This window comes from Mytilus californianus, unplaced genomic scaffold (genome assembly GCF_021869535.1).
Source record: "Mytilus californianus isolate M0D057914Y unplaced genomic scaffold, xbMytCali1.0.p SCAF_52, whole genome shotgun sequence".
Taxonomy (NCBI): Eukaryota; Metazoa; Mollusca; class Bivalvia; order Mytilida; family Mytilidae; genus Mytilus; species Mytilus californianus.
Window position 1 is genome coordinate 907470 of NW_026262704.1, and position 14208 is coordinate 921677.

General features: G+C 31.5%; 1 protein-coding gene across 1 annotated transcript; it reads right to left on the bottom strand.

Annotated features, from left to right (window-relative positions):
- Nucleotides 1-3698: 3698 nt before the first annotated feature.
- LOC127703833 (epidermal differentiation-specific protein-like) lies at nt 3699-13643 on the bottom strand. Its single transcript, XM_052207925.1, has 9 exons — nt 13567-13643; nt 12796-12817; nt 11696-11814; nt 11213-11345; nt 10451-10593; nt 8564-8702; nt 6250-6457; nt 5730-5889; nt 3699-4186 (listed from the first exon to the last, which is right to left on the bottom strand). The coding sequence occupies exons 2-9, from the start codon at nt 12805-12807 to the stop codon at nt 4006-4008; spliced, it is 1095 nt and encodes a 364-aa protein (XP_052063885.1). The 5' UTR covers nt 12808-12817; nt 13567-13643; the 3' UTR covers nt 3699-4005.
- Nucleotides 13644-14208: the final 565 nt, after the last annotated feature.

A 14208-nucleotide genomic window follows, 5' to 3' on the forward strand; every position in this document is an offset into this window, starting at 1 on the left:
GTTTATCTTTTGGTCCTTTTCATTTTTAGCTATGACGATGTCAGTATATTTTCGACTTAGGAGTTTGAATGTTCCTTTTGGTATATATCGCCTCACCTTTGTGTGAAAAGTTTAATTTATATTCAATTCATTCGGCAGATACAACATTTCTTTCTATTCTAACTTTAAGTGCTAGGCTGGATTCATCCATGCTAACTATATCCTAAAGTTGAAAATTGGTATCTTATATTGAAAGTATCACATACAAAAAGCATTGGTAAGGGCTTTTTAAACAGAATTTATAATAAAAATTGTTAACATGATTGCATATTTTACCTCTTTATATTTCGATCATGTACATCAACATGATCAACACGACCGTTTGATTATTTATTAATAGATTATGTACTGAAACCCAATACATTATTAAATATTTTCTGATCGACAATGCAATCATATAGATTTTTTTTGCGTGAAATTTTGAATAGTAAGACACCAGAGTATTTAGGAGACTTAATGCCTGATTCAATGGGAAGTAGACATGACACTCAACAAATAAACGAAATGTTGTTATAAAAAACAACGAAATATTGTTATACAAATCAATGAGATATTGTTATACAAATATACACACGAACCCTTTAATTATCTGAATATTCTTGACAGCAGGACTAAGATTATGGAATACACTTTATTAAACATCAGAAAATGTGAGTCTTTATCCGTGTTCAAAAACAAATACGCACTCAAAATAGTAATGTCCGAATTTGTTATTACGTAGGTAATCATCGCCTTGGGCAAGTTCTTCATGACCGCTTAAGAATTAACTCGAGGTCATTCAAATCTTACTTTTTCCTTAATTTTGTAGATTTCCCAAACTTTCATTGTTGTGATTTAGAAACAAATTCTTATTTCATGTTGTCCTGGTTAATATACATCGACTTAAGACATAAACCATTAACTTCCTTTTTAGATCGTTCTGTCCACACCAAAATTTTGCTCTTTGGCTCAAATATGCTCTCAGTGGAACAGAATAGACTCATATTTAGTTGAGGCAAAAACACATTACCAAAAGCAAAAGTTTTAATCCATGATATTAACCCTTTCCCTTTCACACCGGTACAGCTTACCGGTGAAGCAAATTTTAAGATATTTTTGGGGCATTTAGTCTTGTTCCATCGTCATTTGCTGACGTACAGATATGGTTAAGGACTCAAATTAATCCTCAGAATACCAGCTATATGATTGAATGTGCATCAAACTTCTATCATTATCAGTATATAGTCAATTCGCCTCTTACTGACATGTATTTATTCTGTAAAAACCTTTTTTTTTTTCTTCGAATTTAAAATAATATTTTCAAAAAGAAGTGCATAGAAAACTGTTCTTTTTGGGGGAATTATGACTTTTTTCAATAACTGTGCAGTGAGTTTTTGAAGAATGGTATTAAAATAATAGTTCTAACTTGTACACTAGTTAAAAATGTAATTTTTAGTGTACCAGCGCAATCACAAACTTGAAATGCGCTAAAAATCCGTAATCATTTCTTAAAGATTTTATCGTAAAAGAGACAAAAACCACTGAAATGTCCTGAATTTTTTTAGCAAAGTTGAAATAGATGTAACAAAACATGGTTTCGTAAGTGTTTGGGCATGATAAAGTTGAAAACACTTTTGTTTAAATGAGGGAAAATGTATATGTCAATGGAAACAAGACAGACTAAGAACTGGATTCCTGCTTTATTTGCGCAAAAACCATGCATTTGGCCATTTGGCATCAAAATATATTATCTGAACACATAATTTCTAAACGAAAACAAGCTGGGTGAGGATCTTCATATGTTTTTTTTGTTTTTTTTCACGTCTTGAGTAGTAGACTTAAGTACTTAAATTTCAATATATTCCTAACGATGCCAGTGGTGCAGGGGTATGCTGAACAAACCCAAGGCGGAAATATCGCGTGTTCGATTCTCACTGCCGGAAGTGGAAAAATTATTTCCTATATTAAATGTAACTTAACTTAACTTTACTTTCAATTTCAAAAAGAAAAACCAACGAAATACTTATGTTTGTTTTTAAAAGAATGTGTGTGCCAAATTGCCCCCCCCCCCCTTTTTTCCCCCATTTACTTCCTCGGGTTCGGTTCAGGGTGCGCCACATCAAGTTATCATTAGTAACTCAATGAATTTTCCCTTAGAAAACTAAATTTAGGTTACTGCTTGACTGAAATCGATTTAGACAAAAAACTAGTGTCCGAGTTTGAAATTTGACGAAAAGAGCGTCTGAAATCAGTTAATTTGAATGTTACGGACATCGAGATTTTAAGGCATATAGCATGTATTTCCTCTTTTAATACCAATATGATAACTTGTATGTCTTCAACAGACTTGGGGCATTGTGTTTCCACCAAAAACCTTACCCTATTAGCGCAACAATACGTCTCTACACGACTTTTGTCCAAAGGATTTCGTATTTTTCCACATTTTCTCCAAAAGTCACGTGAATTTTCTAAACATCCCACGTGACCAAAAAAGGACGAATTATCTTTAAACGTAATTTTCTGAAATATTTGATCAATTATCTTTCATATGAGCCCAACATGGCATGTGCATGACCATTGGTGCGAATGCAGTATTCAATTGAACTTTGATAGTGTCTTTTCGATAAGTAAAGGTCTAAAATGCCTGAAAGGGAAAGGGTTAATGCTTTATCAAAAACAAAACCAAAGCATTTCACACTGTAGTGTCTTTTTCTTTCTTATTTTGCCATAGCATTGTCAGTTTACTTTTGACTATGTGAGTTTGAATGTTCCTTTGGTACCTTTTGCCTCTCATGTACACATCACAAAATTATTTCTTTATTCAATATTATAGTTATGACACTTTTTATATTGATATATTTATTGCAGGGTATGCGAAAATTTAAGTGTTGACCAATATGTACATTATTTGTATACTATTAGAGACTATATTATAGTTATGACACTTTTCATATTGATATATTTATTACAGGGTATGCTAAAATTTAAGTGTTGACCAACATGTACATTAATTGTATACTAGTAGAGACTATATTATAGTTATGACACTTTTTATGTTGATATATTTATTGCAGGGTTTGCGAAAATTTAAGTGATAACCAACATGTACATTAATTGTATACTATTAGAGACACTTTGCAAAAGTAACTTTGCTTGCTTCTGAATCAAGTATTTCAAGTGCATTATATTGATATGTGATGGTCTGTACTAAGATTGTTTCATTATTGTGAACTGCTTTTACTGCAATTTTACAAATACAGAAACAAAATTTTTCGCTATTACTCAAAATATAAACATGATATGATACGATAGAGGCTTTAATGTCCAGTCAGTTTAATTCTCTTACTTTATTCTCATTGATAATTGTGTTTTGTTCAAAACATGTATAGACAGTCGTTACATTTAGAATGATACCTTGTTGCTGTTATCAAATAATATTACACGTTAGGGGACGTAGTGTCTAAGTGATTTAAGCAGTTCATCTACAGTGATCACTGTCAATTTTAGTATTTTCAGTTCGAACCCCTCTCATGGTGAGATGTGATCGACCGCAATCTTAAATAACGAGAATTGCTAGATTGCTTCCCGGAATGAATTGGTGTACTCTACTAATTAAAATTAGCTGGGTATATCAAAGGGCATTGAAAGTGGCGTTGAAACAAACACACAAAACAAACATCTACAATCAAAAAGCTGATTTCTTTTAATGTCCTACATAGATAGAAAAAAACACGAATAGTACACAAACAAAACAAACATCTATATTTAAAACATAGATTACTTTGAATGTCCTACACAGGTAGAAAAGCATAGTAAGTACACAAACAAAACAAACATCTACATTAACATATCTGATTACTTTCATATGACCTACATAGATAGTAAAAACACATAAGTAGTACACAATCAGAGAAAATCTTTAAAACAAACAGACACGATTGTTTGATATACAAATACCACTGCCAAATCACAGAAGAGACAAAACGTTTATTTTGGCTTTAGTGTAGGTTCTTTTGTTTCCTTGGATTCACTGTGAAAACCAAAGTACTGGGTTCCATAAAACACGCCCTTTTCTATTATTGTGCGTTCTGTGTCGGCTTCGTAACACAATAGGGCGGTAAATGGAATGCTGATATTCACTTGGGTCAATGTCGATGTTACTGTAGCTCTACAATTATAAACAAGATGTGTAAAATATAAACTTCCGATTGTTCAACTTCCAAAAAAATAACCAAATTTTCTGCTGATTATTACAATAAAATTATCTTTTAATGTGTTGTCCTCCGTAGAGAATATTCTATATTGAATTTCTTTGAAATATTCTCCAGGACAATAATTTATTTTATATTATTTTTTTTACATTTCTCTTTACATGTGTTGTGAGAAAGGTCAGTTTTAACGTTTGATTAATTAAGAGAGAGATTAGGTGAAAACATGATAGTTGTAGATTTAAAAATAACAAATTGTTTACAAAACATATAGAGTGCATCATTCCCTCAGAAAATTTTTAAGAACTTAAATCTTCTAATAGTTGTTTATATACCTTGACATCCATGATGTACAAAACCACTTTTATGATTATAACTATATTTAAGAAAATTTGTTATGTGTTATGAACAAAATACACTGTAATGGTATCGTTCTCGAAAACAAATAGTTTCTATAATCGCTCTATAATGTCTTTAATGAGACAAAAATTCACGAAATTCAATTCATGTAATATTGTCTTGATATAGACAAAATATAACGTTGGATAACCCATTAAACGAGACTAAATGTACTACCATCTATTTATCAACATATTGTCTATATGTAGACAAAATTTTATATGGAAAATTGTCCTTCTCTGTACATTGAGGGGGGTTAAGATAATGAAAGAAATTATAAAGATATGTACTAAAGGATACTTCCTATAGGACAATGCATTGCTTTGCATATATATATATGTGTTGATAAGTACATCTAAACAAGTGACAACTCTACGACAGATCCATCCATCGGATCACCAGTGAAGGTGATACACGGCTGAAAACACATACTAGTATTATATTCACAATTACTCTAAATATCAGCACAACAATGTTAAATCTGCAAATTTACGGAAGCAAATGTTTGTTCTTCCCTCGCCGGGATTTGAACTCATACTATTGGGATATCGAGGCAACACCGCCTGCACTGTGTCCAGCGCTCTAGACCACACGGCCACCTAGACTGAACTAATAATTTAGCTTTCGGTGGCCTAGTGTTACCTTTCCTCGTCAGTAGAATCTAGAATTGTAACACAGTACATGATATATAAAACATGAAGATTGAATTGATTGCAGATTAGCTAAATATCTATCGTAAACTAAAGGATCGTAAGATACTGTAACAGAAATAATTATATTACGTACGTCTAAACAAGTGACAACTCTACGACAGATCCGTCCATTGGATCACCAGTGAAGGTGATACACGGCTGAAAACACATGCATAAGTCCGAATCCCGGCGAGGGAAGAACAAAAATTTGCTTCCGCAAATTTGCAGATTTAACATTGTTGTGCTGATATTTAGAGTAATCATACATATGTATGCTTACATATCTAAAATTAAACCAAAACAAATAACTCTTCTAACTACTGTGTCCAGTCTGCCTTTGAAAATAAAAGTGAACATGAGACTCTTTATAAACGAATCAGATTAGTTAGAATATACACAATAATAATATTACCTAGTATATGGTTTGATTTTTGACGGATATTCTGGAGCCCATTCTTCAGCTTTTGACTTATTAGTTCCTGCAGTACTGCCCATACTAACGGACATATCAGCACTCATACTGATTCCTGTTTTACCAACTAACGGAATTTGAGTTTTTGCTGTCAATGTTGCTGTAATGAAATATTTTGCACTTTCAAAACAAATCTCAAATGTATTACTGTGACTGTTTATCTAATACGATAGACGACAGACAAAGAGCTATTTATCATAAAGATTTATTCTTATCAATAGGTAATTAACTTCCATAAATTGTGTTCTTTTAACTTAATATACAATATGAAATGTCACAACAAATCGCCAAATTTTAACTTTCTGGTTTCTATTTACCGTAATACTTCTATCTATGTTTCATTGTGTTCATTACTTGTGAAAACTCTACGAAATGTCCTCGATGAATAGCTGAGCCAATAGTATCTTGAAATTACTGTCTGAATAATTCTTTGAGATTCTCTTAATAATGCTAATTTTACCAGATACTTTAGCTGCTCTGTCCCATTTGAACTCGTAAGTTGCTTCTCTTTTAATGGTTACTTCTTCTTGTTTTGGTACAGTCTGAACAACCGAACCACTGTTCACCTGCATCCATCTAAAGACGGATGTGGGAGTCTTGCTGATACATGCTTCCTCCTGGTCATAATCAATCTTTAGCAGCTTCATCTTACCCGGAGCTGATGGTTTCTTGAAAAATTAGAATTAGAAATAATGTGGCACCATTGAAGATTTGATTTTAAAAGCAGCGAATATAATAATGTAGCGAAAAGGGGAATTATTAAATCTTTGTGATGAAATTTAGACATGGAATATTAATATATTTACCCACCTGTTTCTTGTACGATATCATTGTAACACCTTGTGATGAAATTTAGACATGGAATATTAATATATTTACCCACCTGTTTCTTGTACGATATCATTGTAACACCTTGCAGGCAAAACAAGATGTCAATAACCACATAACCAATGTATAGTCTATCACTATATTCAATATTAATGGATTCAAATTGTCAAATTGTCTTAAAAATACAATAAATTTTTATATCAAGTTCGTTAAAATTATAACCATTTCGTATCATATTGTATAACCATATGTTCACAAGAAGCCTCGTGTGTCCGATAGGTACAAAGATGTAAATTATTGTCGAAATTTTTTTTCATTTTGTTGTCAGAAGACAAGGGCATATAAAACATATTATAATAAGAATTTAAAAAATTCTGATATTGAAAATATATAACTATACATTTTTATGCATGCTACCATATTTTTTGACATTAACATATATTGATGGACATCCATGTATTATATAACTCAACTATTTATGAGGGTATACTGGATTGGAAAATTTTTAATCACGAATTCTAAACCCAAATCCAAATTCTAGCCACAGTATGTGATCACCGCCATTTTTACTAGACACAACCAAACAAAGTTAATTAAATTAATGTAGTTACTTCTTTCATGTTAAACGAAATAAATCATCATAGATACCAGGATTTAATTTTGAACGAGCATTTTGTCTTTAAAAGACTCATCTGTGACGCTCAAATAAAAAAAGTTAAAAAGACCATATGAAGAACGAAGTTGTAACGGTCAAAATATTAAAGGGTTAGTCATTATTCGTGCATATCTAACATAAAATAGATGGTTTACCTTCACGAATACGAGGATAATTTCATTGATGAAAAATACATGCTGGAATAAGTTATTTACCAGAGTTGGTTATCGTTCCTAGGAGAACATTTTTGCTAAATAATGTCAATATTCTTCCAATTGTTAAGAAGCTGGTTGTTATCCAACACCCTCTTTTTTTCAAATAAGACAAAAGAATATTAAATAAATGTATTGCTCAAGTTTTTTGCTGTGTCTCAATATTCAGGGTTCTTAGTAGTGTCTTTTTGTCTTTTTTAGTATGACCATAGTGTGGTCTTAGCCCTGTTTGTATCTTTTTCCGTTTTAATGATATCTCTGCATATAAGAAATTGGTTATTTGTTATGTCATAGGTTAATAGGACAAGTAAATGTGCATTTCCTCCATGGCAACGGAGATTTTTATTTCTCTTTAACAATTTACTAACATTCACACTCTGCTAAACTTATTTTTTGTCAAACTTTATTAAATTCTTAAGTGAACAAACAGTTTTAAAATGCCTGATGATTGACACATTAACAGGACACATGACGTCATACAAGTATGTGCAAATTACTAGATGAACGAATTATTACTTAATAGAATAATCTTTTTCTGTATTTCTGTCACGCAATGTTGTCATCTTAGCGGTATTTTTAACATTGCCATATAAGCGGGAGTTTTTGCTAGCTATAAAACCAGGTTCAACCCAAAATTTGTTTTTGAATGTCCTGTACCAAGTCAGGAATATGGCAGTTGTTATCAAATAGTCCGTTTCTATGTATGTTGGCGTTTGTTTTTGTTGCAGTATAGTGTTTCTGTTGTTCCGTTGTTTTCCTCTTATAGTTGATGTGCTTCCCTCCGTTTTGGTTTGTGACTCAGATTTGTTTTAACTTAATCGATTTATGACTATTGAACAGCGGTATACTACTGTTACCTTTATTGATAGAATATTACCATACGATACTTAGATTTAACAACTATTGAGAATTGGAAATCGCTTGATATCAGCCTCGTTATTAAATCTCAATAGTAATGATCAATTTTACAAATTCTAATTCATTACTAATTTGAAATTATATAACCCGAACTGATATCAGAAAATATTCAATTCATTATGAAATATATAAATATAAAATAGATCGAAACTTATATTTACCAGCATGATTTTGCTGAAAGAAGACAGGACGTCATTCTTAAATCCACCTTTATCATTTGGTGCATCCGAAAAGTTATAACTCCCTTTCAGAAACAGACTTTGATATCCATCATAATTCGGTTGAGTAAATCCAACCCACCTAGGAAAATAAGAAATTATTCACCTATTTATTAGATACTGAGTTTGTATGCTAGAAATCGTCATAAGGCAGACAAGTATTGAATCCACCAGAACGATTAACTGGTGTACGACATATGTTTCTTAAAACTACGGTAGTGAATATTCCTAAAGAAAGCATTAAAGAAACGAAAAGCTTACAGCCATTAAATGGAAAGATCAATTTTGAGGGTTGATGCTAACAAAGAAGCTATTAAATCGAGTATCTAGGTGGCAATATTGAAGTCGTCCCTTGAAAATTTAAAATTGTTGTGCTGATATTTAGAGTAATCATACATATGTATGTTTACATATCTAAAATTAAACCAAAACAAATAACTCTTCTAACTACTGTGTCCAGTCTGCCTTTGAAAAAAAAAGTGAACATGAGACTCTTTATAAACGAATCAGATTAAACCAGTTGTTTTATCAATTTGGAATATCTTTGTCACAGGTGACGACAGATGTCCCAATCTTCGTGGCATCGCCAAATGAGCCTTATCATCGAATTTGTACTTGCATAATTAACACGACAGGAGTGACATATGAAGCAGAGTATGCCTATATTCCGGAGCACACGAGATCACCACCTGTATTATCTAAATTTCGTGTAGCTCAGTCTTTAGTATTTAAGGTTGTGTTAAGTAACTTAAGACTGTGTTTTTTTCTGCTCTTTTCGCAATTTTTCGTTTGGTTTTTTTTGTACATAGTTGTAAGTATATGGAAGACATGTGAGTTTGAATGTCCCTTTGTTTTCTTACAGGTCCCTTTGTGGTCGAACTAGTATCTTCATAAAATGATTGTTGGAAATTTTAATAACAAGTTTAGATATTTTGGAATTTCGACTTGCAGTTTTCCTTTTTTAAATTATATTTAGATCCATAACGTGAAATGATAAAAGATATTCCATAACATTCCGAGTACCTGTTACATTAATAGCAAGGTTAACTCACTGAGGAATAAAAGAACTGATCACGTGTCAAGCTAATGTTTATGATCATTATGAAATCATTGTGATCGGGACTGACAACATATCAAAACCAGCAGATGACTTGAGAATATTTATATAAACCATGTTAACGTTCTTCATGTGAACCGTTCTAGAGTGTCCCCGATAAAAAAAGAGTTTAGAATGAATGATCTTTTTCATATAAAGATGAACAGAGGCTTCATTCAAAGTATCAATTCCATTCTACACATTGATAAAATGTTAGTTTCATATCATATATATATAAATATATATGCATATTAACAAAAGAAAAACCGTCTCATTAAATAATTTTATAAGAAATGTTAAACAGTGCAACATCTGGTTTGTTTATAGCAAACATCAAAACACTCCTTATGTACTCAATTTAAAAAACTACATTTAGATTTGAACTTTATTGAACACTCATTTAATCTAGAAAAAAAAACACTTAATAAATTTAGTGTGACCGAAAACACTTTTCTGGATTTACTATATCAGGGACGATTAAACCATAAAAGTTTGAAAGTCAAGAATAAAATAGAGAGGAAGGGGTCTAAAAAGAATAGAAAAAATCAATTTGCGGCCATCTTTAATTGAGGAAGTTTAGATTCTTTTTCGGAATAATTTCTATGTTTATGTAAGCCTGGTTATCAACAAATATTTAAACCACACCTTACGTTAGTGCAGTACATAGGAGGTTAATATTTCAAATACCTTTTCAAGTCAAAGGCCTACATAATGAATATTCAAACGATACTTACGCACCACTTTTCACCACAACTGATGACGTCATTTTATCAAAATTGTAGCATTTAAGGCTTTTTACATCATCAGCGAAAGTTAGAGTTGGTGCAGTATAATTCCCATGTTTGTACAATGTACACTCCGGCTCTCCATTGAAATCCTAAAAATACAGCTTCAATCAGATATTTCATTGACGTTAAATCTGGTCTTCTTTCATTATAATATTCAACTAATCTTTTTGAATGCATCAATTACGAATGATGAAATTCCAAGACTTTACCTGTTTAGATTCAATTATTTTTCACAGATGATTGATAAGGAAATGAATAATTCGCCGTTTTAGAATCAAATTAAATCTGGATAATATTTTCAAAAGTGTACACCAAAACGTCGTGATTGGTTAAAACGTCATGATTGGTTTGAAACGTCCTTAACAATGGAAATGCAACCAATAACGTGCCGTTAGTTTCATTTTTGGGTACGAACAATATTATGAACCATAGCCCTTTAGATTCTGACACGGCCAGTTTAATTCCAAGTAGAGCCAGGAGCATTTCAAGGTAATACAACGTAATTAGCTGAAAAATCATAAATTCAGGATTTAACAAACAAACGAAGGAGTAAAATCCAACCAAAACCACAGTACACATGTAACAATATACTATGCTTGTACATGCATCGTACAAGATCAAGTATAATCCCATAACAGATACCAACGCCAGGGACATTGAAAACATTTCAAATTCATTCGTGTTAGTATAAAGTAACTCAATACTTACATTTTCGTCTAACAATCTCAAAGATAATGCTTTGTCATTGAAATAGCCTTTGAACTTATCATAACCATATTTTTCACCATCTTTAATGACAAATATTTGTCCTTTGTAGTTTTTTTCCTGGTATAAAATCCACCTTAAAATGAATCACTTCAATAAAAGTTAATCGGAAAAGTCCTATGATAATTGACTACTAACATGAATTCATACACGTATTTGTAATCCACGATTCTAGAATCATATATGAAAAGTTTCTTCGCCACTGTATTTTTGCGTCCTGCGAGAAAACATTTTGTATCGATGGATTTATTCCATATTCAGTTACAGTTGTTATAAAATGATACTTAAATTCGATATATCATTTATATGTTTAAGTAACTTTCGACTTTTCCTTTCCTCATTCAAATTTATTAAATTTTTTATTTACAAATTTTCTTAAATTACAATTTGAAAAAATAACTACAATATTTTAATAGCAATACTTACACCCCTTTTTCGCATTTAACACTTGAAGTGATGTTGTTGAAGCCATCCACTGTTAAATCTGGACATGATTTTGTAAAACCTTTGCTCTTTCCTTTAAAATCGTGTTCGTACAACGTTACCTTCAAAAACAAAAAAATACCAATAGTGAAAAGATCATTTATACAAAAAGGGCATCATGTATAATCATAAACCATATATTCATTGGAAAGTATCCACTCCTTATAGTTAAACAATCGACAACAAAGTACAAGTCTAAATTGTGCCCTTTTCACTTTCAACAATAAAAATGGCTAAGAACTTACATGTAAATCTCAATTTGTTTTAAATTTCCGTGATTCGGAAATATAAAAAAAAAAGAAAACTCAATTCCCTTGTTTTTTTCCTCCCTTTCCCTATCCGACCTTCTCAAAAGGTATTTCAATCGACAATATTTCACAACTGTCATTGGATACTACACCGTGAATCTTTTAGGGGTTTTGTTTTGTTTTGTTTTTTGTTTTTTTTTTTTTGTAAACGAATATTATTCTTTTTCTACATGACACCATTATGGTTTGGTACCTGAAGATAAAACAATTAAAGAAACAGCTTCAAAAATGAATTAACTGGTTCGCTGGTCTAGAGGTAACGTGCTCGCCTCTAGTGCACCAGATCGCTGGTTTGATTCTCAGCTGTATCAAATAAAAAGACTTAATGATTTGAATTTGCAGCTTTTTTTCTAAGCAAGCGGCACTTAGGACAATGAGCAAATACTGATCTGTTGGTAGTCAAAATAGTGTGTCCGGGAGGTTGACATGTCTTTTTGGTGACTGTTTCTCTGTGATCTAGTACGTCGTTGGTCACATTCAAATGATTTCGTTTTGATATGTATGTGATATTTGCATACATGTTATCAACGTTATCTAATGTGAATTCCTTAATTTCTCCGGGTACCAAATGTTGTTGACCAAGAAAAGTGTATTTCGTGAATATGTCAAAGTCTACATATAAGATATATAATGGGAAGCTTATTTGTTGTTCTTAACATGATTCTTTTTACATTTTTTTTCGATCCCTTACATCATTCAAAATTAACTTCTAATTATATGATAAGTAGCATTTACCTTTGAATCCATTGTAAAGTTTCTGCAATAAAATAGCATACAATATAAGTGACTGAACTATATGGTAAGTAAGAATGTAATTGCTTTGCTAATTTTGTTTATTCAAAATCGGTCTAAAACGACCTTGTTCTGGTACTTTTAAAGAATAAATCTTTTTATAGCAATCATTATTGTTGAAAGAAGCAGATATGTTAGTATGGCAATCCAATCTTTAAATATTACATGTATTAATAATATGTATAGTTCATTAGAAATTTAATTTTCTCTAAAGTCTAGCTAATCCTTTTAATTATCAAGAAGAATTTACAAATACAAGTAAATAGTGAAATTATCAATTTGATGTCGCTAATGATTTAAAGTATTTCACCTTTATACTGCCTTAAAACATTATTGATACGTCATTTTGGTAAATTTACTCTTCAAAACACTTCAAAATAATTCGAAGTTCTCTAACTTCCGTATTGATATAGCCTTCCATTTGTCTGAAATCGGCCGCCACTGATAAGTCTTGTGTATGCAAAACGGGCGACAGGCGTACCCAGTTATCAGCCTGAAATTTGTGATAAAACTGTTTCTTCTTTTCTGTTGCATATTCGCAATTAAATTAGAGATTCGGTAATCTGCCATCTGCCAAGGCAAATGATATGCTACTGTTATATTTAGTTAAAAGATACATGATAAAAACTACAATCAGATAAATAGATATTTTCATTTAAAAAACGTTTTGGTAGTAACTCAGTGAATGCAGAGAACCATTTGTTATGTACTTACATCCTTTTAAGACAGCCCAGTGTACTGTTTTAAATGCTTTACCACTGAGAGTATTTATACAAAATTTTAGTTCCGAAGGAAGGGTCATAATAAAACGGATTAACAAACCAAAAAATATATTCACAAAAGCACTTCCTTGTATTTAAATAATGTGTTTTCCTGATAGTAATTCACAAATGATAATCGGACCTTTGTTGCTTTGTTGAGCAAATACATACTACCATTGTTCCATGTCACTAATTTATTAGTAATAAAAGGATATACTTACTAGGAGACAAATAACAGATATAAATCATTTGAAAATTAGTTTTAAAGAGGTCTGGTTTAGACAAATATATAGAAAAGCGCTTCCTTGTATTTAAATACTAGTAATGTGTTTCCTGAGAATCATTCAGAAATGATACCCGGACCGTTGTTGGGCAAATAAGTACTACCATTGTTCCATGTCACTAAGTTATTAGCAATATAAAGAAATACTGTCTGGGAGACTATCAACGGCTATAAATCGTTTACAAAAACAGTTTTATAGAGATCTAGTGAATACTAGAAAAATATACAATAAAAGTCGCATTATCTAGTGGTGGGAATCATTCTTATCCTTTATCTGTAATCTGTTTAGCGTATTTCGAACATCGTGTACTT